Here is a 27,653-nt window from a genome sequence, read left to right on the forward strand (position 1 = left end):
GAAATAGGTTCTGATACTGGCAGTAGTCAAAGAGGATTCCCCAATCTTGGTTATTGATCCTGCTGGAGAAACCTCAGTTCCAAGCATATTTGAAACCTCAGCCAGCTGAGGGCAGCATTGGAATCGTTATCTTTTAACAGGCTGCCTGCAAGGGAGGGAAAAGATCTGCAACTTCATTCTTTGAGCAGGAAATAAACTTGGAAAACTTTAATCCAAAAAACTGTAGTCCAAAAACCTTTTTCTGTAGTCCAAGGAGCCTACAGGAAGGCTGCAGAGAGACTTTTCCTGTGGGTGTCTAGAGACAGGACAAGGGGGAAAGGTTCAAAGCTGAGGCAGAGCAGGGTTAGACTGGAGGTGAGGAAGAAGTTCTTCAGTAGGAGGGTGATGAGACTCTGGAACAGGCTGCCCAGAGAGGCTGCGGCTGCCTCCTCCCTGGGGGTGTCCAAGGTCAGGTTGGATGAGGTCTTGATCAGCTGAGTGTCATTGAGAGGTGTCCCTGCCCATGGTGGGGAGCTTGTAGCAGATGATCCCTGAGGTCCCTTCGAATCTGAGCCATTCTGTGACTCTATTTAATCTCTGTGCTTTGGGGTTTTTAACAGAATTCTGTATCTGGGTCCTATTTCTTCTTTACACAACATCAGAGACCTGTTTTGTCTGACAGGACTTTTAGGCTGCCTGCTGTCATGGTGATGAAATGATCTGCTCTTTATTTCTGGAAGGCTGTCAGGCAAAATGTAGAGGTGTTCTTGATATTCCCTCTCCAAAGAGATCCAGAGGAACACATGGAAGTGCTGTGATGATGCAGCTTTTTCTGTGGTGCTGGCAATTCATCTGATCTGTATGGCCTTGGCTTTTTTTCATTTGTTGTGTTAGGATGGAAGACTGAAGCCTGGAGATCAACTTGTATCCATAAACAAAGAGTCACTGATTGGAGTCTCCTATGAAGAGGCAAAAAGTATCATCAACAGGACAAAGATGAGGTATCTGCTACTGGCAAACAGCAAACCCTCCCAGATGCTTTATTGTGGGATAGTTATGATCAGATTAGTGTGAAATGTCCTTGTCCTGCGCTTGGGGGACATTAATTGGCTACAGAGATGAGCAGAGGGTTGGAGCACCTCTGCTGTGAGGACAGGCTGGGAGAGTTGGGGCTGTTCAGCCTGGAGAAGAGAAGGCTCCAGGGAGACCTCAGAGCCTTCACAATTCTTATTCACAAATCATTCAGCAAGGTCACAGACAATGTTTGGAAAAGTGGCATTTTTGCAAGGGGGATGTAGGATGTCATGAACAGCACAGTGTGCAGTGTGCTCAAAATCCTTCCTTTCCTAATTATAGGTTGGAAAGTTTCTGGGAGATAGCTTTCATCAGGCAAAAAGTCATTCCCAGTTATCCAGAGAACCTGCAGAGTCCTTCTAGCCTCTTAACATCTCCTGTAGCATTGGGAGAGCAGCAGGCTACAGCACTTGGTTCTCTTCCATCTCCTCATGGCAAGCTTGTTTCAACCTTCACTCCAAATGCTGTGAGTATTTTACACCCCTTAGTTTGTCTAGCAGTAGAGTAAACCACACTGATGGGGAAAAGAAGAGTAATAACTGACTTGTGGTAAGAAAGCAAATCAAATCAGCTGGAGCTGGGGTCTCAGGTACCAAGCTCTCCTTGCTGGTTCCCTAGGGAGTAGCATTTCAGAACTAGACATCTCTAGCTCTAGATCTCAGAGATAAAGTCCTCTCTGATGACTCTGTATGAGATTGTATTGCACTTAGGGGCTGGAGCAGCTTTGCTGTGAGGACAGGCTGAGGGAGCTGGGGGTGTTCAGCCTGGAGAAGAGAAGGCTCCAGGGAGACCTTAGAGTAGCCTCCAGTACCTGAAGGGATCCTGCAGGAAGGCTGCAGAGGGACTTTTCATTAGGGTGTCCAGAGACAGGCTAAGGGAGAATGGTTTGAAGCTGAGGGGGAGCAGGGTTAGACTGGAACTGAGGAAGTTCTTCAGTAGGAGGGTGGTGAGACTCTGGAACAGCACCCATTCCCTAGCGGTGTTCAGGACCAGGCTGGATGAGGCCTTGAGCAACTGAGTCTAGTTGAGAGGTGTCCCTGCCCATGTTGGGGAGGTTGGAGCAGGTGGTCTCTGAGGTCCCTTCCAACCTGAGCCATTCTGTGATTCTATGATGAGATTTTTGCTTGAAAATTAGAGTTCTGGAAGAATTCTTTCAGCTAAGCAGCAACTGATGCAATTCATACAGCTCCCTGTTGGTGTTAAGAGGTAATGTTGCCTGTGAGAAGGAAGATTCTGAACCTCCTCTAAGATTTCATTTTTAAAAAGACATTTCCAGTTTTGTCACCTTTTTAAAACCAAACAAACTCTGGGTGTTGAACAAGGAAGATTAAAATGCTCCATGGCAAACACCAAGTCAAAGCAGATTGTTCTCAATTGTCCTTGGGTTTGTCCTTAAAATCCTTGCTCATTTTGCTTTCCTGTTAGAGATAGGAACATGGAAACAGGTTGCCTAGAGAGACTCTGCTGTCTCAATCTGTGCATATATTCAAAGCCTAAGGCCCTGATCTAGGTTTTCCAGATGGATTTCCTTCTCACCACCACCTCCCCCCATGCCTTGTAACTCCTCCTAGGGTTCTTTTGATCTGCCCAGCTCTATTTCTCCCCTTGGTCTTCCTCCCTCTCCCTCTCTTTTAAATTAATTTCTAGTTAGTTTGTGCTGTGCTTTGGAAATGGAATTCCCTCACTTTTGGTTGTCTTTCACAGATGGAAACTGGAGTCAAGATGGGAGAGCAATCTCCACTTCCTTCTCAAGACAGCAGCCCCGCTGATGTGTCTGCCACTGGTAAATGTTGATTTAATTCCCTTTCCACCCTTTATTCAGTAGCTGTCACACAGAAATTAGTGCACAGGGAGCTCAAGACTCTCAAAAAAAAGAGTAGTATTGCACTACTCAATAAAGGGCTGAGATCAATGAGTTGTTTAGTACTTTCTGTCAAATATAACTTACAATGCCTTGAACCAACAGCTGAAAGCAAATGAAAAGAGTGATCGCAATACTTGCTGTGCAGCAGCAATGATAAGAGGCTCAGGAGCAGCCAGATAATGAAGACTCACATATAGATCAAGATTAGGTTGCCATGGGAACTGTGCTTTCTGGACTGGATGAAACCATGCAGCGCTCTTGCACAGCTCTTTAACAAGCAGAATGCTTAGTGTGCATTTATAGCTGAGGGTCAGTGCCAGCAGTCTCCTTGATCATAGCTCTAAATGGGTGTCTTGCAAACAGCACTAGGGACAAACAGAGCTTGTGGAGCTGCAGATATTCATGCAGAGAATGGTTTGGGTTGGAAGGGACCTTAAAGGTCATCCAGGTCCAGCCCCGCTGCCATGGGCAAGGATGCCTCCCAGCAGCCCAGGTTGCTCAAGGTCTCATCCAACCTGGCCTTAAACACCTCCAGGAAGGAAGCATCCACAGCCTCCCTGGGCAACCTGTTCCAGTGTCTCCACACTCTCATTGGGAAGGATTTCTTCATATTATGTTTCTAATACATCTTCTGTATTATAGGACTGAGAGCCCTGGGGCTGTTTAGTCTGGGAAAGAGAGGACCTCATTAACATCTATAAGTATCTGAAGGGTGGCTGTCAAGAAGAAGGGGCCAGGCTCTTTTCACTGTGATAGGACAGAGGGTAGTGGACACAAGAAGTTCCACCTTAACATGAGGAAAAACTTGGAAGGTGCTGGAGCTCTGGAGCAGGCTGCCCAGAGAGGTTGTGGAGCTTCCTTCTCTGGAGACTTTCCAGATCCATCTGGATGTGTTCCTGTGTGACCTGCCCTGGGTGATGCTGCTCTGGCAGGGGAGCTGAACTTGATGATCCCCAGAGGTTCTGTCCAACCCCTCCCATTCTATAGTTCTAGGATACTCAGAAATAAGACTCTTGGTTAATAGAGTGCCGCAAACAGGAGTTTCATTTCTGCCTGAAGAGATGAAGAAGGCCCCAGCTGATTAACAGACCTGATAGCAGAGCTGCTGGAGTGGAAAGCAGGAGCACTTGCAGCTCCAGTTGGTGCTGGGTTTTGTCATGTTTTCATTTTAGCCTTCTTTAATCACAGGTCCTGAGCCAAAGCTGCCACTTCTCATGTGTTGCCTGTTTTCAAGGATAACCTTTCAAAGATAACCTTGGAAAGTTAAAGTAGATCTCAGATTGTTAATTTTTCTTTCCCCCCCGCCCCCCTCCCCAATGCTGTAGGAAAAAATCAGCATAATTTGGAGAACTTCTTGCACAAACTCATCCACAAGGCTGCTTCCTTCCAAGCTGAAGGGGCAGTGTGCCAATTCAGCTGAGCTGCCTGCAGAATCTAATATAGCATGTGAGAGGTGTTAGTGTCAGAGATTTTCAAGATGTTTTGGTTTATGCTTTTGGCATATACAGAGAATGTAAATGACTTGGAGCTTGGAAACGGATATGCTGTGAAAGAATTCGGTGTGATCCCTTCTGTTCCTTCAGGGACAGTCTCAAACTGCAAGAGCCTCCACTTTCCAAGTGCTGGGTTTAGTTCCAGTACCTCTCCAGCCCATTAATGAAAGACTGAATGAAGCTAAAGATTTATAAATGATGAATGTAGACAACTCATCCGTTTTCTTCTGCAAAAGAGGAGTCACTGAGGAGCCTCTTCTGTTTGCATACATCACAAATGCAGAGGAATTGGTAGTTAACTGCTCCTTTTGTCTCCAGCCTGTGATCAAAGGCTTTCAGAGGATGCTGCTTCTTGTCTTGTAGCCACAAGTGTCTGAAACATGACAAAGCTGGGATTGAATTTCCTGAGTTTCATAGAATCCTAGAACGATTTGGGTTGGAAGGGATCTTGAAGAGCATCCTGCCCTAGGCAGGGACACCTCCCACCAGCCCAGGTTGCTCAAGGCCTCATCCAGCCTGGCCTTGACACCTCCACAAAGGGGACGTCCACAGCCTCTCTGGGCAACTTGTGCCAGTGTCTCCCCACCCTCACTGTCAAGAATTTCTTTGTAATCTCCAGTCTCCATCTGCCCTCTTCCAGCTTCAATCCATTCCCTCCCATCCTGTCACCACAAGCCCTTGCAAAAAGTCCCTCTGCTTTTTACAAGGAACATTTGAGTCTCAAACAATCACAAGGCTCCAGGAGCTGAGGATTTTAAAGGAAGAACAATGCTGTAAAAGAAGTTTGTGCCCCACTCACCCCACAGACACTAAACCACTGAAACAGCCTCCCTGGGCAATCTGTGCCAGTCTCTCCTTGCCCCCACTGTAAGGAATTTCTTTCTCATAGTTGTTGGAAAACAGTTCCTCCCCAGGGTACTGAGGAGCCTGCTGGACTCCAGGCTAAGCCAGCTCCACACAGCCCTTAGCTGGCAGCAGGTCATCCCCCCCTCTCCCCCTGGTGTTTCCTAGATCACCAGCCAGGCTTTGGGGAGCTGTTTGATGAGGGTGTGTGTTGAAGGCCTTTCTCTGAATGCACAAGAGTTTCCCCTTCTGTTTCCAGAGTAACTGTGCCTCTCAGAGAGGAGAAAATACCACCCGGCTAAGCCATATGCTTGATGGATTGCTCAAAGTTATTCCTGGGTTCTCTTCTGCTAATTTGCTGCTTGTCACTTTTTGATGTGGAGGGGGGAAAAAAAAAAGGAAAAAAGAGAGAAAACAACCAAAAACCCAAGAGTTAAAGTGATTGATAGCCATAATCTTTGTTTGGTACAATTATGTCCTTTAAAAGGGGGAGAAAAAAAGAAAAGAAGTCAATCTCAGCATGAAGATGCATCTGTGACAAGTGGGGATTTAGCTGGCATCCATTTGAGGAGCAGAGCTTCAGAGCAGAGTTTTTCAAAGCAGTAGTTAAAATGTGACTTAAATGGGATCTTTGTTTTTTTTCCCCCACTCTGCTTCTTAGTTATTGCCCCCAGCCAGAATGATGATTATGAGCTGCAAGGGAGGAACTCCACTCTTCATCTCAAGGCAGAAAAGCTGGAGAGGGTAAATGCTTCTTCTAATCATCAGAGTTTTCCTTTCTCCTCCTCCTCCTCCTCCTGGGTGCATGTAAAACATCTGGAGAATATTGCTAGGCTGAGAAACTTTAAGGTGTAAATGATAGCCCCCAATTTTCTCTTTGGGTAGCTCTTTCAGGTTGCAGACCCAATAGTGCATTGTATAGATTGGGCAAATTGCTGGGTTTTGTTCATCTAATTACTGATTGACTCTTCTGGGGATCTGAGCATCCCTCAGGAGTTTTCAGGCAGTTATTAAGGACAAAGGGTTTTGCTTATTACACTCATCTGTATTCAAGGTTAAATAATATCTGAACAGCTCTCAATTAGAAGGAGAAGTCACTGAGTGTCTCTGGAATAAAAGCGTTGTCAGTGAGAGGGTACTGTGATACAAAGGCTCTTTGAAGTAGAGCTCTTTAATTACTCCCCTCTGTCCCTGCACTCATTATCCCTAGTCCTTTCTCTTTATTTTTTTTTTTTCCCCCCTCCAAAATCAGTTTTCTCCTTCCAGGCATTGAATTATCTTGGGATTCAGCCCACAAATGAACAGCAGCAAGCCCTAAGGCAGCGACTTCAGAACGAGTCTAAAGGAGCAGTGTCTTTTGGAGGTAATAATTTGTTAATTACCAGGGAAAAGAATGAGTTGTAGGAATATGGAAATGATGGATAATAACCATTAATATGTTTGCTGTCAGTCCTGGGTTGCTGCTGCAAATAAAAGGATGCTTTGAGGCAAGAACCTTTATTCCACTGTATAAAAAGAGGCTTGGAGTTTTGAAATGAAGAACTTGGAAAAGAAATCACAAACTTAACCTCATTAAGAGCCTTTTTGTGCTCACAAAATTCCTACTTTTTTTTTCTTTGCCTTGACAGTAGGATCCTGTTTTGCTCCCAAAATGACTTGGGAGAGTTAGAGAGGCTGCTTGAAGCAGCTCTTTGACTCGTTTGGTTTGGGCCAAGCACGAACATCCCAAACAGAATTACTTCTCCTCTTTGTTACAATAAGAGATTTCAATAAGATCTTCTTCAGGCTTCCAAAATCACCCACCGAGGTCACCTTGTTGTGGCCTTCCAATAGCTGGTGAGGGAGCTTTTAGGGTGTCACATAGTGATAGGACTAGGGGGGTATGGGTCCAAGGTAGAGGAGAGATTGAGATTGGATGTTAGACAGAAGTTCTTCACCATGAGGGTGGTGAGACACTGGCAGAGGTTGCCCAGGGAGGTGGTGGAAGCCTCATCCCTGGACCAGGCTGGATGTGGCTCTGGGCAACCTGATGTAGTGGCAGGGGGGTTGGAACTCAATGATCCTTGGGGTCCCTTCCAATCCTGACAGTTCTGTGATTCCATGTGGAACGAGATTTGCATGGAGCTCATCATGGTGATTCTCCCTGCTAAACCTAATCCTGCTGGCAATGAGTTGTTCCTCTTGGCTTTGACAAGCCTCGTAGGTGACACCTAACCATTTAGGAGTATTTCTCAGAAACTGTGAGACACAGGACAGTTCTGCTGCTCAGACTGAGGGAAACTTCACTTCTCCTAAAGCTTATGAAAACCAGTCTCGAGCACAAGCATATGAGGAAGAGTTTCTTGTACTCCCCCATCAAATCCCAGTGGATTTTCAGGGACTTTAGCAAGAGAGATGCTGAATCTTCCAGTAGATTGGATGTGGAAACAAACTGACCTTTATATTTCCACCTTTTTTGTGTCTTAGTGTAGCAGATAAATTTTTTTTTTAACACATGCAGAACTCGAGCCATGGGGATTCAGAATGCTCTGAGGTTTGTATTTAAACCTTCCCACAGAATCAGTTTTTCCAGGTCTCTGTCAAGGGTTTAATACAAAAAGGGGCTGTGAGGAGGTTGGGATTTTCTCTTTTCTGCAGGCTGTGTCCCCCCAAGTAAGGCCAGGGCTTTGTGGAGGGCAGGTGGATAAGGATGTGCAGGTTTCCTTCTGGGAATGGTTTGAAGCTGAGGGAGACCAGGGATAGGCTGGATTTTAGGAAGAAGCTCTTTGTTATGAAGGTTCTGGAGCAGGCTCCCCAGGGAGGCTGTGGAATCTCCTCTGGCGACTTTCCAGACCCATCTGGATGTGTTCCTGTGTGACTTGCCCTGGGTGATGGCTGCTCTGGCAGGGGAGTTGACCTTGATGATCCCCAGAGGTCCTGTCCAACCCTTCCCACTCTATAGCTCTATGATACTCAGTAATAATAAGACTCTTGGTCCCTTCCAACCTCTGCCCTTCTGTGATTCTCTAGATTTCGTTGAAGTTTCAAGGAATCTGTTCTCTATGCAACTGAATGCAGCAGAAGACCGCCAAAAGTCATTTGGGGCCAATGAAACTGGCAGCCTGCTGGACTCCCAGGTGAAATGTGTGAGTGTGGACAGCCTGCAGCCTCTGGGAGGAGGTTATTGCAGGGTTTGGTGTATGTAAGATTGCTCCAGGTTTCGGGCAGATGCTCAGAGCAGCTTCTTATTGTGGCAACCTATTTTCTGGGAAGCTTTTTAAAGCAACCTGCTTTGCAGAGAGCAGTTCCTGCAGTGGTGCTGGGCTCTGTCTGTAGCTGTGGCCAGCAGTGAGCACTGAGCTTTCTTCATGGCAAACAGCTTGCTGCTGCCTGCGTGAGGAGTGAGCAGCTGGGCTCAAAATGACTTTGTTCTGCAGCTGGCTTTAAGAAATAGTGAAGGATAGCAAAATAAAAGAATGGATTCGTGTACTGAAGAAAACAGGGGCTGTTAGTGTTGTGTTCTTGGTATACTGAAAGATAAATACATCTATTAAGTGCTAATTAAAATAGGAATGAAACTATTAATCCTTTTGATGATCTTGGAGGTCTTTTCCAGTCAATAATGCCATGAAAAATAATCATTCCATTAAAGAGAAGTTGGTCAGAATTGCCTTCAGTGTTTCTGCTGTGGTCGGAATTGCCTTAACTGTTTTTAAGGCCAGGCTGGATGTGGCTCTGAGCAACCTGATCTAGTGTGAGGTGTCCCTGCCCACAGCAGGGGGGTTTGGAGCTGAATGATCCTTGAGGTCTCTTCCAACCCTGACCATTTTATGATTCTGTATTGCTTCCATGGTCAGAATTGCCTTAAATATTTCTGCTGTTTTCAGAGCTTTCAGTTGTTTCCCAATGAAGGCTATCCTCTCTTTTTTTTTAATTGCCAAGACCATTCAGAATAAGATGTTAAAGATGATGGGGAGGGACAGTGAGCCGAGGGTTCTAACCTCCCACATCTCAGTCCCCACAGTCTGCCACCTGTGAGTCTTTGGAGGAAGAAATGGAAAAGCTTAAGAAAGAAAGAAGTGAAACCTTAAAAGAGATCAGCAAATTAAAGGTAATATTTATTATTATTATTAGCTTTAAATTATCCAAGAGACTTAATTTCTTTTTCTGAGTGTGGAAAGTGATTGATTGGTTGGGTGGTTGAGTGGTTTTAATTGACTTTTGTGTGCAGTTTGGGGTGAATAAATCAAAAGGCAGAGCAAACAGCCCTTATTGTGTTTGGGGGTTAGGGGGGTGGGGGTATGTGTGTGTAAAACCTCTTTCCAGACCCATTTGTTAATCATTTCTTTTTGTTTGCTTGGGTTTTTATTTTTTCCAACAGGAAAAATTGTCTGAATCTGTGAATTTACAGCAACAGTTAACAGAGGAGCTGCAAATGGTCAAGCAAGTATGTTGAAGGGGCTTAAAAATAGGATTTTCCTCCTTTTTGACTGTTATTTGGTGGGAGAAGGAGCACTTCTGTCTCTCTTGGTGCTCCTGTAGACAACATTGCCACACTGATTTCAGCACAAGGTGGTTGTGTTGGGATTCTTTTGGGTTCTTTTGCTGCTGAAAAGCTTTTGATTAGAATTGGAGAACACTGGTCTGTAAACGTTTTGGAGGAGCAGTACTTCTCTGCTGTTGAATTGAGCTGAGAACCACAAGAGAACCTGCAGTAGGTAAGCTGGATACTAATCCAGTAGCATCTTTCTGGCCCTGAATGTTCTTGAAGTGATTCTGCTATTCTTAGGCAGCAGGGTGGTCCTCATCTGCAGGTCCCCAGGGTTAGCTGCTTGAGTGTGAAGTATGAAGGAATAGACTCCTAGAATGAGATGCACTTGACAACCCTGCTTGCTAGTTACCAGCAAAATAAAGCTACTGAGTGTTCTGTGAGGGATGTCCTCTGTTTCTGTCTCCTTCCCTACCTATAATTGTGACAGAAGAAATCAGGGTTCCTTAGGGCATTTGGCCTTCTTGTGTCCCTTACTTATTGATGGGAAATTTCCTTTCAGTCTCATGCTTTTTACAGCCCCACCTCAACCCCTCAGGCTTGCCTGTTTCTGCTCAACACCATCCCCTCAGCTCTTTTCTTCTCAGGAGCTGGCCACCTTCCTCCTCCCCGGCACATGTTCCTTGTGAGTTTCTCTTGGCTGGCTGCTCCATCAGATGGCACAGTGCAAGCTACACTTCAGAATTCTTTCCATGTTAAGATGAGGTTTTATGGGCTTGCTCAGATACCTGCAGTGGTGCAGCACCTTCATTATCACCTTCCATGCCTTGAACATAAGAGAACCTCAAAGGGACCTACATGAAAGCAGGGAAGATACTTTATTGGAAGAGCTTGCTGTGATAGGGTGAAAGGGAAGGGATTGAAGCTGGAAAAGGGCAGATGGAGACTGGAAGAAATTCTTGACAGTGAGGGTGGGGAGACACTGGAACAGGCTGCCCAGGGAGAATGAGACCTTGAGCAGCCTGGGCTGGTGGGAGGTGTCCCTGCCCATGGCAGGGGGATTGGAACCGAAGGAGCTTTAGGGTTCCTCCCATGAATCCTATGAATCTGTGAACTGCTTGAAAGCTTTCCCCATGACTATTGTGGTGTTGCCCTGTGGGGCAGTAGGGAAATCAACTGGATTTGTCTTGGTTTGGGATAAGATGGAACTGAAGTGTGTTCCAGTAGTGCACCTCACGTTCCATTCCCTGCTGGCTGCTCAGGCTGAGCAGATGTCGACTCTGTCGGGACAGACTGAAGCTGAAAGCACAAAGCCCAGGATGCAAACAGGGTGGGCGTCAGGTCCTCAGCAGTGGAGGCTTGAATGCTCACGGCTGCTTTTACCGGGAAGGTGGGCTTGGAGCAGGAGGTGGTGCTGCTCTGGGGGCGGAAATGTCCCTTTCCTACCACACGAGGTCCTCGTGCTTTTATTTTTCCCCCTCCAGCCCTGTCCTGTGCTGCTGAAGGTCAGCTTTGCAGGACGAACCTCCAGGGCATAAATATTCTCATTTCCGAGGAAGTAACTGCAGTTGAAAAGGCTCCACATAGTGAAATGAAAGAGAAATACTAAATTCTGTGTAATTACAGCACTGGCTGACCTATTTTAGGAGGCACAAGCCAGCTTTTAATGGAAATTTGAGTTCTGTTCCTACTTGGTGCATTTTCAAGTGTTTGATGTTATCATTGAGTCACAGAATGGCTCAGTTGGAAAGGATCTCAGAGATCATCTGCTCCAACCTCTCCACCAAGACCAGGGACACCTCTCAGCTGCTCAAGACCTCATCCAGCCTGGCCTTGAACACCGCCAGGGAGGAGGCAGTTACAGCCGCCCTGGGCAGCCTGTGCCAGAGTTTCACCACCCTCCTACTGAAGAACTTCTTCCTCAGCTCCAGTCTAACCCTGCTCTGCTTCAGCTGCAATCCATTTCCCCTTGTCCTGTCTCTGGACACCCTCAGGAAAAGTCTCTTTGCAGCCTTCCTGTAGGATCCCTTCAGGTACTGGAAAGCAGCTCAGATAAAACATTCTCCTGATGCTGGAATTCACCCAGGGAACAGCAACTGGCTTCAAAAGCAACTTCTGCCTTGGACTCATGTGAGGATCTCTTTCTCTTCTCCAGTCTGTAGTGTCCTGTTGGTTGTAGTGGCTTTGTACCAGATGAGGACAGAGGCTCCCATCAGATGTTTCAACAGATCATAGAACCATAGAATCATTTTGGTTGGAAAAGCCCTCTGAGACCATCCACTCCAACCATCAACCCAACACCATCATGGCCCCAAGTGCCATGGCCACAGGTTTCTGGAGCACCTCCAGCTGCAGATTCCATTTCTTTGCACCTTCTTTCATACAAGTAGTTGAATGAGATAGGAGGAAATGTTGAAGCAGGCTGTTGCCCAACTGTTCTTCTCTGCTGGAGGCCCCTCACCTGCAGCATGGAGAGAGACCCTTCCCCAGTGCAAGCTGTGGAATGAGGAAACCTAGTGGTGGTGTTTTCCCTTTATGCCTCCTGCTCCAGCCAGCAGCTCTGGTTGGTTCAGTGGCAGTGTGGGCAATCATTTAGTTGTCAGGCAGGAACCCATTGTTCCTTAATTACTCCTTTAGGTCCTTGGCTGTTGAAATCTGGTCACACTTAGGCTGCCAGGAGAGCAGAATTAATATTCAACAATTGGGCTCATGAAAAAGCAAAAGGGGGGAGGGAAGGCAGTTGTGGATTAGAGGAGATTAATCCTTTATCTGAAGGAGGTCTGAAGCCTTCCCTTTTCACCACAGCAATTTTCCCAGGACTTTGCTGTTGTCACTTTAATTCCTCTGTGCCTCTTTAAGGCACCACTCTTTGTCAAAGTCTCCCTTACATTAGTCATGCTTAACATCAGCTTCATACTTTTCTCTCCAAGAGTCTCTTCCCCACCTCCAGCTTGTTCCTGAAGGATACCTTTGCTACTGAAGGCTACCAAATTGTGTTCTGCAGCAGCAGTGCTTAGCTTTCCTTGCTGCTGGCAAGGTGTTTCTTACAGAGGCAAGGAAATGCCCTCTACACAAACAGTAATTTTGACCTCTCCTTCTGTAGATCCCTCACCTCTGAGAAGTGCCTGTGTTGTCTGATTTGTTATCCAGGCAAAAGAACTACTCCAAGGAGCCTGCAGGAGGTGTTCTGGTGGTCTTCCAGTCAGTAACAGCCCCTTGGACTGCTTAGAGTTGTGCAAACCATAGAATTGTTTGGGTTGGAAAAGCCCTCTGAGATCACCCAGTCCAACCACCAACCCACCACCATCATGGCCACAGGTGTCTGGAACACCCTCAGGAATGGGGACTCCACCACCTCCCTGGGTAGCCTGTGCCAATCCCTGACCACTCTTGCAGCAAGGAAATTTTTCCTCCTCTCCAACCTAACCCTCCCCTGGCACAATTTCAGGCCATTTCCTCTCCTTCTATCAGGGAGAAGAGACCAACCCCCACCTGACTGCAGCCTCCTCTTAAGGAGCTGTAGAGCGCAAGGAGGTCTCCCTTCAGCCTCCTCTTCTCCAGACGGGATCCTGCTCGGTAACAGAAAGCCAAGCAGCAGGCAGCTGGGAGGAGCCTGTGTTTCCAGGTCAAGCTGACCATCATCACCTAGATCAGGAGCCTCTACTGCTTTGTTTTCCAAAAGAAAAAGAAAGAAAACACCTAATAAACCTGATAATTAGACTTGCTGCCACATGAGAGGTTATTTCAATGTGTCTCCTAGCAGTTGAGTTCCTCTAACAGAAACCTCCAACCTGTAGAGCACCTTGTCCTCCTAATGATCTTGCTCTTTGCTCCATGTGTGATTACTTCTTCTAAGGCTTCATTTTCTGGGAGACCAGAATGTCCCTGGCACTCTTCCAAGCGGGGATGGGATTGCAAAACCATTGTCAATAGGAGGAAGATGATGTCCTCTATATGTGTGTCACTGAGATTAGCTTACTTATGGCTTGAAACGAGTGTTTATTGTTAAGACTGTGAGCATGCAGGTTAAAAGCCAGCTGAAACTGAGCCTGAGAGATCATTTTACAGAAATGAAAAACATCATCATGAAGAACTGTAGGAAAACCTGACTCGACTGCACAGAACAAATGCTCCTAAGTTAGCAAGGAAACCAACTCAGTCTGCCATGGGTGAGCTTCACTGAGCTCTGGAGGTGTCCCTGCTGGGACCCCTCCTCAGTGTCAGATGACATCTCCTCCACAGAAAGAGGAATCATAGAATCACAGAATGCTCTGGGTTGGAAGGGACCTCCAAAGCTCATCCACTCCAACCCCACTGCAGTCAGCAGGGAAATCCTCAACCAGATCAGGTTGCCCAGAGCCCTGTCCTGCCTCACCTTGAATATCTCCAGGGATGTGACCCTAACCGTCTCCCTGTGCAACCTGTTCCAGTGTTCTACCACCCTCATGGTGTAGAACTTGTTTGGCCACTTAGGTTTTTCAGAGACAGGGATTTCAAGCCCAGTTTCTAGATGATTGCCTCTTTGCTATGGATTCATGGTGTGAATCCTCCTCTGCCCTCCCTCTTTCTCCTCTAGCTCCATTCCCAACCAGGATATCATTACAATAAGAAGGCTCCGAATGGGATTTGAACAAAAGTATCCTTAGCTGAGGGCTTTTTACAAAGAGTTTCTAGCTCTGTGAATTTTTACATTGAAGGCTTTATGCTTCAAGGACTCAAAGTTGGTGACTTTCTCCCCAGATTAATCAGAAGCTAAGGGGAAATGCTGATGGGTTCCTGGGTTTGGTGGCAGCAATCTTGTGTGGCTACACTTTTGATGAGCAGGCAGGTTGGTTGGTTGGTTGTTTCCCCTAGATCTGCTGTCCAGACCTTACTTGGACTCCCTCAATGTGCTAATCAAGGTTAACTTGAGTTAATAGGAGCAAAAGGAACAAAGCAGTGTCCTCAGAGTCAGATTTTATGACATTTGGGGATGACTTTAGCTGAATTAAAAGCTAAAACGTTTCCAATTTTCTGCTTTCCATACATTATTTATATCTAAGTTTTATGTAACCTGCTTCTGTGGTACTAGAGCAGAAAAAGCAGGAATGAGGCAGGAAAATAAAGCCCAGCACTTGTGCTGAGAACAGAGTGGATGCTTGCATTAGGAACCCATCCATGTGCTGTACGAACGCTGGGCTGAGTGTGAATTCAGGCAATAATAACAACAGCAGCAAAAAACCATCTCATTAAAGTGCTTGCTTTTACTGTGGGGCAGCTTAACAGCACCAGGTGCGCTTCCTTGGAGCCTTTCAGTCCATGAGATTTACAGAAATCATAGGAGTTGTGAGGTAGTTTGTTAGGAGAGTTCTCTTTCTGTTTTGCCTTTGGACATCGTGCACTTAACCATCAGCAGCTGAACCATGGAGTGACAGAATGGTTTGGTTGGAGGGGAACCTGAGCTCATCTAGTTCCTGGGCACCTTCCACCAGCTCAGGTTGCTCAACCTGGCCTTGAACAAGGAGGAGGCATCCACAGCCTCCCTGGGCAACCTGTTCTGGTGTCTCCCTGCCCTCACTGCCAAGACTTTCTTCCTCATCTCCAGTCTCAATCTGCTCTCTTCCAGCTTCAATCCCTTGCCCCTGTCCTGTCACTAGAAGGGGGAATTTACATTTGTTTGTGATTAGTGCAAGGCAGCCCTCATGCCACCTGCAGTGCTTTGGAGCTAAACCTGTGCTTTTGCTTACTGGAGCTGCAACTCTCCCCTCGAATTCTGTCGTCTCCAGGAAGCCAAGGCAGCCGTGGAGGAGACAAGAGCCCTGAGGAGCAGGATTCACCTTGCAGAAGCTGCTCAGAGGCAGGCTCGGGGCATGGAGCTGGACTACGAAGAAGTGATTGGGCTGCTGGAGGCTGAAATTGTGGAGCTGAAGGCTCAGCTCTCCGAGCACAGTGGCCAGAATAAAGTAAGCAGAGCGGTCGCCTGCCGGAGTTTCCATGGCTCCCTCCCTGCTCTCATCTCTCTTGCCTTTCATTTTTCTTTTCATCTGCTTTTCTAAAGTAGGTCACTGTTTGTCTTGTATTATTCAGTAACTGGAATGATGTGTGGGGGAAGGGGGAGGGGGGGGGAAGGTGAAGTGTGTGTGAATCTTCCTTTATCCAGAGAGCTTGGTGCTGGAAAAAACATGATCTGGAGGCATATGTGGGTCATGAGCCAAAGGGGCAACATCTCCAGGGTTAAAGCATGGAGCAGTGGCTGGAGAGACTCTGGGGGGTTGTGGAGGGTGTGTGTGCTTTTGTGTTTTAGTCACAATGGCCTTCAGCTTTGTTTGGTGGGCAAATAATCACAGAATGGTTTAGGTTGGAAGTGAGCTTAAAGCTCATCCACTTCCACCCCCACAGCCATAGGCAGGGGACACCTTCCACCAACTCAGGTTGCTCAGGGCCTCATCCAGCCTGGTCTTGAACATCCTCCAGAGAGGAGGCATCCACAGCCCCCCTAGGCAACCTGTTCTTGTGTCTCAGACTCATACTGTAAAGAATTTCTCCCTAATCTCTAGTCTAAATCTCTTCTCTTCCAACTCCAAGCCGTTGCCTCTCATCCTATCACTCAAGCCCTTGATAAAAGTGCCCCCCTGGCTCTCCTGGAGCCCCCTTCAGGTTCTGAAGGCTGTTCTAATGTCTTTTTCTCTTCTCGAGGCTGAACAGCCCCAAGTCTCTTTGCCTTGAGCCTCCAGCCCTTGCTCCAGTGGGGGGCACAATCTCTGTAGCTGTTTGCAGAGTACAAAGGGATGCACACCACCGATCAATACAAGCACAGGAGAGAAGCCCTAGGGGGTCATTTCCTCCACAGTGCACCATAATTACTGTGTTGGCCAAAGGATGGAGAGATTCAAAGGACTGGACTCGGTTTGTTCACATCCTGGCTATTATTTATGGCACCCTGCTGACAGATGCTGTCACTGCCAGGCTGTGGTTTTGATTCATTCATGAATCAGTTCAGACTGCCTTCAGTTTCCACCCTCTCACTGTTGTTAGCTTCCAGTTTACCTTCACCTTGACATTGTTTGCCCAAATCTGTTGCAGGCTGGGAGTGAATTCCTAGCAGATGAAGCACACCTGCCTCAGGAGCAGCTGTGCTTTCCAGAGCTGTAGGAAAGAGGGTGGCAAACTTTTGCAGGATTACAGAATGGTAGGGGCTGGGAGGGACCTCCAGAGATCATCCACTCCAACCCCCCTGCCAGGGCAGGTCACACAGGAACACGTCCAAGTGGGTTTGGAAAGTCTCCAGAGAAGGAGAGTCCACAACCTCTCTGGGCAGCCTGCTCCAGGGCTCTGTCACCTTCACAGGGACAAAGTTTTCCCTTCTGTTCCCCTGGCACCTCCTCTGCTCCAGCTTGCCCCCAGTGCCCCTCGTGCTGTTCTTGGACATCCCTGAGCAGAGCCTGGCTCCGTCCTCCCCACGCTGCCCTTCTCACATCCATTTCAGTTCACGCCCTGTACCTCTGTGAGCCATGTGAGCAAATGATTCTGATAAAAGCTTTAAAACATCTTGCCCAGGACACCATCCAGGACCTGAGAAAGAGAGTGACAGTGCTGGACTGCCAGCTGCGGAAGTCAGACTCAGCCAGGAAGACCTTTGAGGTGGCTACTGAGAAGCTGCTGCAGTTTGTAGAGGTGACTTTGCCTTTCATTCCTAGCAATATGTTTTGTCTGGAGAAGTTGATGATGATGTTGCTTCTGAGGCAAAAAACAAGTGGTTGAGACACCATCCCTGGGGACATTCGAGATCAGCCTTGCTGTGTCCCTAGGCAGCCTGCTCCAGCTGGAGGTGTCCCTGCTGAGTGCTGGGGGTTGGACAAGATGAGCTTTGAGGCTCCCTTCCAGCCCCATGCAAGCTGTAAACTGACCATGGACTAGCTTGCAAAGATCATTTCACTGTTGGAAATGGAGGTGGTGTGTATCTGCAGAGGTCCACGGAGAAATGCTCTTTCCCTTTGACCTTACTACAAAAAATGAAGCCCAGCAGAGCATTTTTTCCACCTATTTTTTTTCCCAAACTCCTGTCAATTTCCATTAAATTCCCCGGGGGGGGGGGGGGGGGGAAGGAGCAGAAAAAGTACTATTTTGGGAGGAAATTTGCCACCTGAGATGTTAGGAAACAAAAAGTGAGTGATGTCATTAACGGTGACTCAACTGCCAAGGGTTATAACCTTTGTGGTTTTCACTTTCACATCTCTAGCCGGGAGGGACTAGAATCTATTTACCAATCAAATCCCCCCCCACACACACACACCCCCAGACAGAACAACCAAATGCTTGGATTTAAATCCAGTTAAACCCCAGCATTATGGCTTTTGACTGTGGTGATTTATGAGCTGCTAACTTCTTGACTCTGGCCAACAGGTTGTGCATGAAGTGCTTGCAGATACCTCTGCTTCCTCAACTCTTTTAAGGTAATGAATAGACATTAGACTGGAAATGGCAATGTTCTTTCCTTACAAGTTCTGCTGTAGTTTCAAAGCCTCCAGAAACTGTCTTGTAGCTATTTTTTTTTTCCCCCCCCTGGTTTGGGGTTTTTTTTATCTTCCCCCTTTTTTTGTGCTTCTGGGTTTTCATTTCATTGGAAGGGAGGGAATGGCATGAATTATAAACCAGGCTTTCAGGATACAGCTCCATTAAACCCCTCCAGAATTACATTAAAGCAGTTAGTAATTACATAGCTATGGTTGTCTGGATGTTTCTATTAAGTAATTATAATGTGCTGAGGATTAGTTAAAATTGCAGGGAACCTTAACAGCAGGTTAGAAGTTATTGGGTTGGGTTGTTTTTTTACTTTTTAGATTATGCCAAGGCATTTTGCATCATCATCAGTCCAGTGGAATAGAAAGAAATTGGTCAGAGATATATATACCCACTTGACTTGTAGTACTTCTCGTGTTTAAATACTCAGGAGGATTCCTAGAGGGCTCAGGTTGGAAGGGACCTCCGAGTTCATCTGCTCCAACCTCCCCACCATGCCCAGGGACACCTCTCAGCTAGACTCAGCTTCTCAAGGCCTCATCCAACCTGACCTTGAACACCCCCAGCCTTCCTGGGCAGCCTATTCTAGAGTCTCACCACTCTCCTGCTGAAGAACTTCTTTCTCAGCTCCATCCTGACCCTGCTCTGCCTCAGTTTCAAACCATTCCCCCTTGTCCTGTCTCCAGACACCCTGAGGAAAAGTCCCTTTGCAGTCTTCCTGTAGGATCCCTTCAGGTACTGGAAGGCAGCTCTGAGGTCCCCCTGGAGTCAGGATTGGAGGTGGGGTCTCAGCAGAGCAGAGCCAAGGGGCAGAATCCCCTCTCTTGCCCTGCTGCCCACACTCCTCTGGCTGCAGCCCAGCACGCAGCTGCCTGCTGGGCTGCATGAGGGCACTGCTGGCTCCTGGGGAGCATTCAGCAAGGTTCAGAGCAGCCTTTGGTCCTTCAGAATATCAGCATGGTTGTGCCTCTCGATCCCGGATAGCATTGCATGAAGATTCATGGAATAATGAAGTCGTTTGGTCTGTGTCCTGCCACATTCAATGAAGCTCTCAGGCAAATCCAGTGAAGTTAGCTGGACCCTGAGCTCTCAGAACCCTGTAGGATCAGATCAGCAGCTGTTCTGTAGCTTTGTGTGTTCTCATGGGCTAAGCACCATCATTTAAATGCAGTTCCCACTGGCACTGCACAGGTGTGATGCTGCATGGCTTGGGCTGCTGCATGGTCTGTGAAGTCTGGGGACTCCACATCAGTAAAACATAAAGCTGAGGTGAGAAACTGACTCACCAACAGTGCTGAAGATGAGAATTGGGTCCCTTGCAGTGTCCCTTCCTATAAGTAATTTTCATATTGGCTTTTAAGTGAGTCACCTTCCTGCCACCCACTGAATTCTTGACACTAGGATTGGAGACCTGAAAGTTGTTTGACCTGAACTTCCTTCAGGCCTTGGCTGTACAGGCAGGACTGCTGCTGAGGAAACTCAACAGTGTGAAACTGTTGGGGCCATACAGTGAGACCAAAACTGGGCTGGAAAACACAGGTTTAGTTTGTTAAAAGCAACCATTTCTTTGGTAGACTTACAAATCAGACTGCAGCTGTAGATGTGGGAGGTGGTTTCGCACCATGCTTGGCAAAGTCAGGGAATGGTTGGACTCAATGATCTTAAAGGGCTTTTCTAAGTTCAAGGATTCAGAGATTCCATGGAATAACCTCTTCTGCTTTTCCTTTCCTCAGTGACAGGAGAACCACACTGCCTGCTAAAGCCCTGCTGGCACGGCTGGGCAGGGTTGGACCTCCTCTCACAGCAGCTCTTGCGGCAGAAGCCAGAGACCTTGCCAAGTCCGTCCGTGCCGTCGTGGAAGTAGACTGTGAGTGAGTTGCATCTTGCTGTGCCTGTCTGCACACACAGCAACGCTTCTGCCTTCCATCCCAGCTAATTAGCATCTTGCTTCCTAATTGTTTGGCTAGTCACCATAGGGGAGGCATTAGGAGGGTTATTCCAAATGTGGCTAAAGGATCCTGAGCAGAGGTTCTGTTTGGATTGGGTTGGTGAGGGGTCCAGAGTCCAATGTCTTTCAGGATGGTGAAAGCCTACAAATCCAGGGCAAGGGCTGCTGCTGCTGCTAAGGGCAAACCCTAACCCTTACCTACATTCACCCTTCCCATGGTGAGAACCTTCTCCCACAACCGGATTCTTTTCATCTGGTGCTTTGGCCACTCCCCTGCAAACCACACCGACCTACATCCCTCTTCCAGGGTGAGAAGGATGCTTCAGAAGGAGCAGAGCTCTCCAGACTCTGACAAAACCAGAGCAGGATTGTTTAGGATTTTTAAATGTGAGTTTTGAAGCCCTTGAGGAACCAAATCCTCCTGAGCTTTTCAGTCTGTCCTCAGTTCGTTGGCAAAGGAGGGAGATGTTTTTATTTCAACTTGGATGTGAAGTGCAGGATAAATCATTCATAGCCCCAGAGAAGAGTGCAGGTTCAGTGTCACTCCAGTTCAGCACACTATAATTAGCAGATAAAGTTATTCCAGTGGACATTATTTATTTATTAATATTTTTTTTTCTGGAAAACTTAAAGCAGAAAATGAACACCAAAAAGTGGGGAATGTGAGGATAACCAGAGTCCTGTAAAGCCAGCAGCATTTCCTGCCTGGGATGCTCTGTGTTCATCCCAGAATGTCTCCAAGGTGTTGTTCTGCTGAATTTACATGAGCTTGTATCAAAGTGTCTGAAGGAAGATTTCATTGCTGTAGGGAAGGAATGCAGCCTGCAGTTTGCTGGGGAGGGAACTTGGATGTATGTCCTCAGGTCCTTCACACAAACCTGCTCCCACTGCTGACAATTATCCCAGCTCAGCAGCAGAGGCTGTGGGAACCTGCATGCAGGTGGCAGCAGGAGAGACAGCTGTGGCTTGGGGGCAGTGCTGGTGCAGACCAGCAGAATGGTTGTGTGTGTTGATGGGATTCACAAATGGTACTGGGTTGGAAGGGACCCCCAAAGCTCACCTTGTCCAACCCCCCTGCAGGCAGCAGGGACATCTCCAGCTAGAGCAGGCTGCCCAGAGACACAGCAAGGCTGATCTTGAATGTCCCCAGGGACATTTAACCACATCCCTGGGCAACCTGTTCCTGGATTGGAAGGGACCTTAAAGCTCATCCATCTCCAACCCCCTGCCATGGGCAGAGACACCTCCCACCAGCCCAGGTTGCTCAAGGCCTCATCCAGCCTGGCCTGGAACACCTCCAGGGAGGGGACAACCACAACCTGCCTGGGCAACCTGTTCCAGTGTCTCCCCACCCTCAATGGAAAGAATTTCTCCCTAATCTGCCCTCCTCAAGCTTCATTCTATGCAACAATGCTTCCATTTATGCAGTAGTTATTTATTCCATCACTCTGGGGACAGGAGAGCAAAATAAGAAGATTAAAAAAAAAAATCTGTTCAGAAGTGTCTAGAATGTTGGAATTGGAGTTGTTGGTGGAAGGGAAAAGAGTTAGCAGTGGCCAGGAGAGATGAAAATTGGTTATCCACCAGGAAGGATGGCCGAGTTCTGTCACATTGAGCTGTTTCTGTCACACCAGACAGGAAATCATGCAAGGAAAACTTTGTGTTCTAAACCTGGCTGAGTCCAGCCCTCTGCTTGAGTCAGGCAGAACAGGTCAGCTACATGTTAGAAAGCTCTGGAGCCCCAGCAGGGATCCATTTGATGAACCTGAGAGTTAAAAATAGGTCTGCAGAGCAGGATTTAAAGAGCGAATGTCATCCTTCTGAGTTGATTCTGATTTGGAGAGCATTACAGATAGATTTGGGCTCTGGTGAGCTTGTGTGTGAGATTAAAGCTTTAAACCTCACTGCTTTCTCTCTCTCTCTTGGGGGAAAAAAGCCAGCAGTGCAGGCAGAGTAACCATTAGATAGCATTGGGCCTGCAGTCCTCTGGGTTCTCACCCAGGTGTTCCCCATGTGCTCTTCAGCTGTCTTGCAGAGGGGCTCTGGGCTGTGTAGCATTTCATAAATACCCTGCAGCAGAGACACAAGCCTGGGAGACAGCCCAGTGCAGGCTGCAGGCTTCCCTTCCTTCTGGAGCTTTGTCACACCTTGATCCCTTGGTAGTGAATTCTTAGAGAACTGGAGATCACAGAATGCTCTGGGTTGGAAGGGAACTCCAAAGCTCATCCAGTCCAAGCCCCCTGCAGTCAGCAGGGACGTCCTCAACCAAATCAGGTTGCCCAGAGCCCTGTCCTGCCTCACCTTGAATATCTCCAGGGATGGGGCCCTTGCCATCTCCCTGGGCAGCCTGTTCCAGTGTTCTACCACCCTCATGGTGCAGAACTTGTTTGGTCACTTAGGTTTTTCAGAGTCAGGGATTTCAAGCCCAGTTTCTAAATGATTTCCCCTTTGCTACGGATTCATGGTGTGAATTCTCCTCTGCCCTCCCTGTTTCTCCTCTAGCTCCATTCCCAACCAGGATAACCATATTTTTGAGATTGCTGAGTGGATGAAAATGCACAGCTGGGCAACCATCATGGTGTAGTTTAACTCTGAAGAGGACTTCCCTCTCATTATTTGCTCTGTTTCCATTGGAATGTGCTGCCCAGGGAGGTGGTGGAGTCACCATCCCTGGAGGTGTTCAAGAGGGGATTGGATGTGGCACTTGGTGCCATGGTCTAGTTATGAGGTCTGTGGTGACAGGTTGGACTTGATGATCTTTGAGGTCTCTTCCAACCTTGGTGATTCTGTGGTTCTGTGAGAACATCCTTCCAGAGTGAACTTCTTACCTTGCTAGAGATCATCCCTGACAGCCAGGTCAAAGTGACATCTTCGTGAATCAGCCACCCAAAGTGTCCTGTTCCTCCCCAGCAGCATGACCCTGCCTGAGGGAAGGGGTTGAAGGAAGCTGAGTGAGAATCCCTGAGCACAGGTTGCTGTGTGGTGATGCTGCAGATCACTCTGCAGCTTTGCAGGCTGTGACAGCTGTGTGAAGCCAGCTTGGGGATTCTCCAAGTGAGTCTCAGCACTGATTCTCAGCACAGCATAAAGCAACTCATTTCCCAGGGCTTACCACTGCAGGATCCTCGAGATGCAAATAAGGAAATAATAAACAGAATAATCAAGCCCATCCCTTGAAAGATTCCCTCCTCTATCTTCTGGAAAGCTATTTTTAGGAGCTCAGTCCTGAGAGGCCTTTCTGCTTTGTTGAACACAAGCATCTCCTGAAGACATAAAATCACTTTTCATCATCCCAGGGATAATAAAGCCTCAACGAAAGAGCTGCAGCCTTTAAGAGTAGTTGAACTGCAGCCTTTAAAAGTAGTTGCTGGCTGCACTTAGCTGACCATATGGTGCAAATCATGCTCCAAAGCATTTTCCCCCCTTTCCTATTACAAAATTAGAACAGAAATTCACTTGGTAATGGCCAAAATCTGATTAACCCCGGGACAGACTTAGCTCTTCATAAAAGAGAAGGCAGAAATGGGCACTGCCATAATGCAGCTTGCAAGCATCTTGACTGCTAATTTCCTTACTCTGATATTTCTGTACTCCCCCCCCCCAAAGATACAACCTTGCTCTAGTTGCTGTAATCCCACTCATCAGTGCCCATTGAAGTGCCCTGCAGCCTGCTGCCCTGCTCAGCCGGAGCTCCAGCAGCACTTCTTGAACTGCTTTCGCCTATCTTGTTCCTTTAATGTGTCCTTAGCCTGGGCTCTGACCTGTGGCAGTCATGCTGAAGATCACTGAAGTGATCTCCATGTTAACAGAGCTTCCAAAAATCCTTCTCACCTTACTGATAGAGATCTTGCCAGGCACTGCTCATTTGCTTATGAAGATCCTGCAGGCAGAGGTTGAGCTGCTCAGGGGTTCATTCATTTTCTTGCTGTGCTCGCTGTGGAAAGGTGGCAGTGGAAACTGCTGGTGGTCAGCACCCAGCAGTGCTGCTTCTCACGATGCTTAAGCTGCTTTTGACTTGTAAACCACATAGAAAAGCCTCATGTCTCAGGCAATAAAGCTGAAATATGCAATCTATCCACCAATCTGCCCTTCTGAAGCTCCAATCCATTCCCTCTCATCTATCACTACAAGCCCTTGGCAAACGTCCCTCCCCAGCTTTCATGCAGGCCCCCTTCAGGTCCTAGAAGGTCTCTCCAGAGCCTTCACAGCCTTACAAAGTTCTAATCCTGTTTTTCAAAGGCACCTCAAGCAATTGGCTGTTTACAAATGGGGTTTAGATCCCAAATGATCCCTGAACTCCCCTCCCTTGGACCAAACCCACAGTCCGCTGAATGCCAGGTGAGGGATGGCCTTGCTTTCACCCACCAGGTATTGCTATGGGACTCCACTTGTTTAATCTGATGCCTGAAAATCAGAACCTGACAGTTACTAGGTGCAAGCAGAGGAGCTAGATAAAAAAGTGACATTAATAAGGCTGCAATAATCAAACCAAAATGACCTTGAAAGCATCAGCTATGGCCCAAGCTGCCAGCTGATGTGCTGGTGAGTGACCATGGATGCTGCTCCCAAAGCTCCACAGCAAGGAGAAGACACTTCAGTACCTGAAGACAGCTCTTGAACGTGACCTAGATTTCAGAGCTCTGTTGTTGCTGCTAGAAAAGCAATTTCTTCCCTCTCCATTCACTTACCTGTAATGAGAAAATGTGAGTCAGCTTCTGAATAGGCACTGTCTGTACTGACTTCCAAATCAAAACATTTTAATCATGGCAAACAAGTCAGTGATATGATGATACCTCCAAATGCAGATGAGCTCCCAAGATTAGTGCAGCCTCGTTAGGTTAATTTCCAGCCCAAGACTTCATTAAAGGGCAGAACCTTTTGGAGTCCCTGGGCTGCTCTGGTTCATGCTGTGACCCCAGGATGAACAAATTAATTGACTCTGTGCCTCTTCCCGTGCAGGTTGTACTTGCTCTTGGTAACCATGGAGATTGAAGGCAAAACTCTCCAGAATCAGCAATTTCCCTGGATGGGAAACACTTCCTAAATTGTGTCCCTCTGCTGATTTCTGTTGAGATAATGCTTAGGGGTTTTGGTGTGTTCATTCTTAATTACAGTGTGATGTTGTGACATAAAGGGGGAGGAAAAATCCTTCCCCGTGTTGTAGCATGGAGATGCAGATGGCTCACAGAAATACACAGGGGAGGCAGGAATTGAACTCTGAGGTCTCAGTTCCAGAGCAGTGTCTCAGGCTCAAGGCCGTCAGCTGTCTTTGGATTTGCAAGCTCAGTTCAGACATTGTCAGGTGGGCAGAGGTGGGCAACCTTTACAAGGGTTTGTAGTGATAGGATGAGAGGAAATGGATTGAAGTCATCCTGAGGTCTTGGGTGACAGATTGGAAGAGACCTCAAAGATCATCAAGTCCAAACTTACTGATTCTATGAAGCTTGAGGAAGGGAGATTGAAACTGGAGATGAGGAAGAAATTCTTTCCAGTGAGGGTGGGGAGACACTGGAGTGGGTTGCCCAGGGAGGCTGTGTTCAAGGCCAGGTTGGATGAAGCCTTGAGCAACCTGGGCTGGTGGGAGGTGTCCCTGCCCATAGCAGGGGGTTGGAACTGGATGAGCTTTAAGGTCCCTTCCAACTCAAACCATTCTATTAACCTATGAACCCCCAGCCCCTCTGTGGGTACTTGTCTGCACACCAGCCAGGGAGCCTCCGTCTCACCATTTTGGGTACCACAAAATCAAGCACCCAGCCCAGTATGGAGCTGAGCCAAAGGAGCTGGGTGCCCCTTTGTGCAGTTCATGCTGAGCTGATCTTCTGTGGCTACACAACTTTGAGCCTCCAGAGAGAGCTGGATGGGGGCAGGGGGGATGCTCAGACCTTAGTTTGGAATGTCAGTGCTTGCTAAAGCTCTCAGTGCTCATCTTGTCTCACAGTGCTGGTTCTGTTTCTCTGTCAGCTCCTTCAGCTGTCACACATTTTCACTTCTTTTCAGTAGGTAGGAGTGAGAAGCTGAGGGCTAGCCGAGTTCCTCAGGCATATATGATGCACAAGTGGCATCACTGAACTGGGGAGAGGCACAGAGGAAGCTGATTGCCAAGGTGGATGGAGGAAGCTTTTCAAAAGCCAATTGTGAGGAGAGTTTGCAGGAGGAAAACAGAATTGCTGGGTGCAGGACTGAATGAGGCACCAAGTGTGTGTGAGTCTCACACCAGCTCTGGTACCCCTTGCCAGAAAGGATGTGGATCATGAGCTAGGAGTTAAGGATGGAGATGCTGCCTTGCAGCAGTGGTTCTGTTGGAATCCTCTGCAGCTCAGGTAAACATGGGACATGGTTTAATGGCCATGAGGCTGCAGAGTTGATGGTTGGACCCTATGATCCTAAAGGTCTTTTCCAACCAGAGCCATTCCATGATTCTGTGGAAACAAAATGTGCTAATAGAGGCAGGTGGTGGATTTTCCTCCCTTCTAACAAACAACAACCTGTGTCTGTGCTGCTCTCCAAGAACCTTCCCCTTGCTTCTCACAATGTGCTGGCTCTAAAGTCACAGCCTCCTGTAAACAAACCCGTCCTTAGGTTTAGCTGTCGCTACAGTGGGCTTTGGAACAGGCTGAAAGGAGCTCTTGTGGCAATGAGTTTTGGCAATTCCTGCTTCAAAAGAACCAAAGCTTCCCTTTGGCCTGTGCTGGGTGTGAGGGGAGCTCAGCAGAGAGCAGCTCTGTGTCCCTCAGCTGGAGGTGGTTCACCACCAGCCCCCTGCGCAGTTTGATTTCATTGGCAGTGCAGAGAGGACCTTGCTTAGCAAGAAAGGCCTCTCCTGTAACACTGCTGCTTTTGGCACCTCAGACAATTTCTGCCCAGTTCTAATTCTGGAGAGTCATTTTAATTCCTCCCCAATGAATGCTTGCTAATTGAACTTATATTTAACAATGGCATGCGTCAGCGAGCGGCGTGGGCTGACAGTGATGGAGGTGGGTGGATAGCACAATAGGTGGTGACAAGAGAAGTTGATCCACTAAGGAAAGGAGGAGATGGATGGATTCCGGAGCAGAGGCATCAGGGGAGCATGAGAGCAGGGCAACTGAGGGGAAAAAGGATCTAGTTTAGAGCTGGGACACACAGTGAAGGATTCCAGGCTGGTCCCAGTTGCCTGGCCCCAGTGGGGAACGCCCTGTGAGCAGAGCATTGTAACTCTGGAGTAAGAATCTGCTATCCCAGGTTCTCCTTCATCAGCTGGAAGTGGATTGTACCAGTTCAGGACTAGAATGTTCTCAAGAGAGTGCTTGTTTCTAGGAATGGAACTTCTTTTGTTTTTTTTCCCCCAGCCTACATGCTTTTGAGCAGAATTCCTCACGTATCCTGGGATGGCCTAGGCTGGAAGAGACCTCAGAGATCATCTAATCCACCTCCCCCCTCCCCGCCACCAGCCATTCCTCTGAAGTTTATAATAAAGAACAGGTTTCCTGTCTAACCTTCAGCTCT

General features: G+C 47.6%; 1 protein-coding gene across 3 annotated transcripts in view; it reads left to right on the forward strand.

Annotated features, from left to right (window-relative positions):
• The window catches only part of STXBP4 (syntaxin binding protein 4), a 55,145-nt gene that overhangs the window by 11,614 nt on the left and 15,878 nt on the right, over positions 1-27,653 (forward strand). For 2 of the 3 annotated variants that reach the window (XM_068151011.1, XM_068151012.1), the window contains exons 9-20: positions 874-980; positions 1,336-1,519; positions 2,758-2,836; positions 5,915-5,997; positions 6,520-6,616; positions 8,263-8,378; positions 9,248-9,343; positions 9,614-9,679; positions 15,487-15,663; positions 17,258-17,374; positions 18,104-18,153; positions 19,954-20,091. In XM_068151011.1, coding sequence (XP_068007112.1) covers positions 874-980; positions 1,336-1,519; positions 2,758-2,836; positions 5,915-5,997; positions 6,520-6,616; positions 8,263-8,378; positions 9,248-9,343; positions 9,614-9,679; positions 15,487-15,663; positions 17,258-17,374; positions 18,104-18,153; positions 19,954-20,091 — 1,310 coding nt within the window. The remainder of the gene's footprint in view (positions 1-873; positions 981-1,335; positions 1,520-2,757; positions 2,837-5,914; positions 5,998-6,519; positions 6,617-8,262; positions 8,379-9,247; positions 9,344-9,613; positions 9,680-15,486; positions 15,664-17,257; positions 17,375-18,103; positions 18,154-19,953; positions 20,092-27,653) is intronic. The other variant, XM_068151010.1, reaches the window with a different exon arrangement.

The sequence above is a fragment of the Melanerpes formicivorus genome, unplaced genomic scaffold (genome assembly GCF_026170545.1).
Source record: "Melanerpes formicivorus ecotype bairdi unplaced genomic scaffold, bMelFor1.0.p_v2 SCAF_21, whole genome shotgun sequence".
In the NCBI taxonomy this organism is placed as follows: Eukaryota; Metazoa; Chordata; class Aves; order Piciformes; family Picidae; genus Melanerpes; species Melanerpes formicivorus.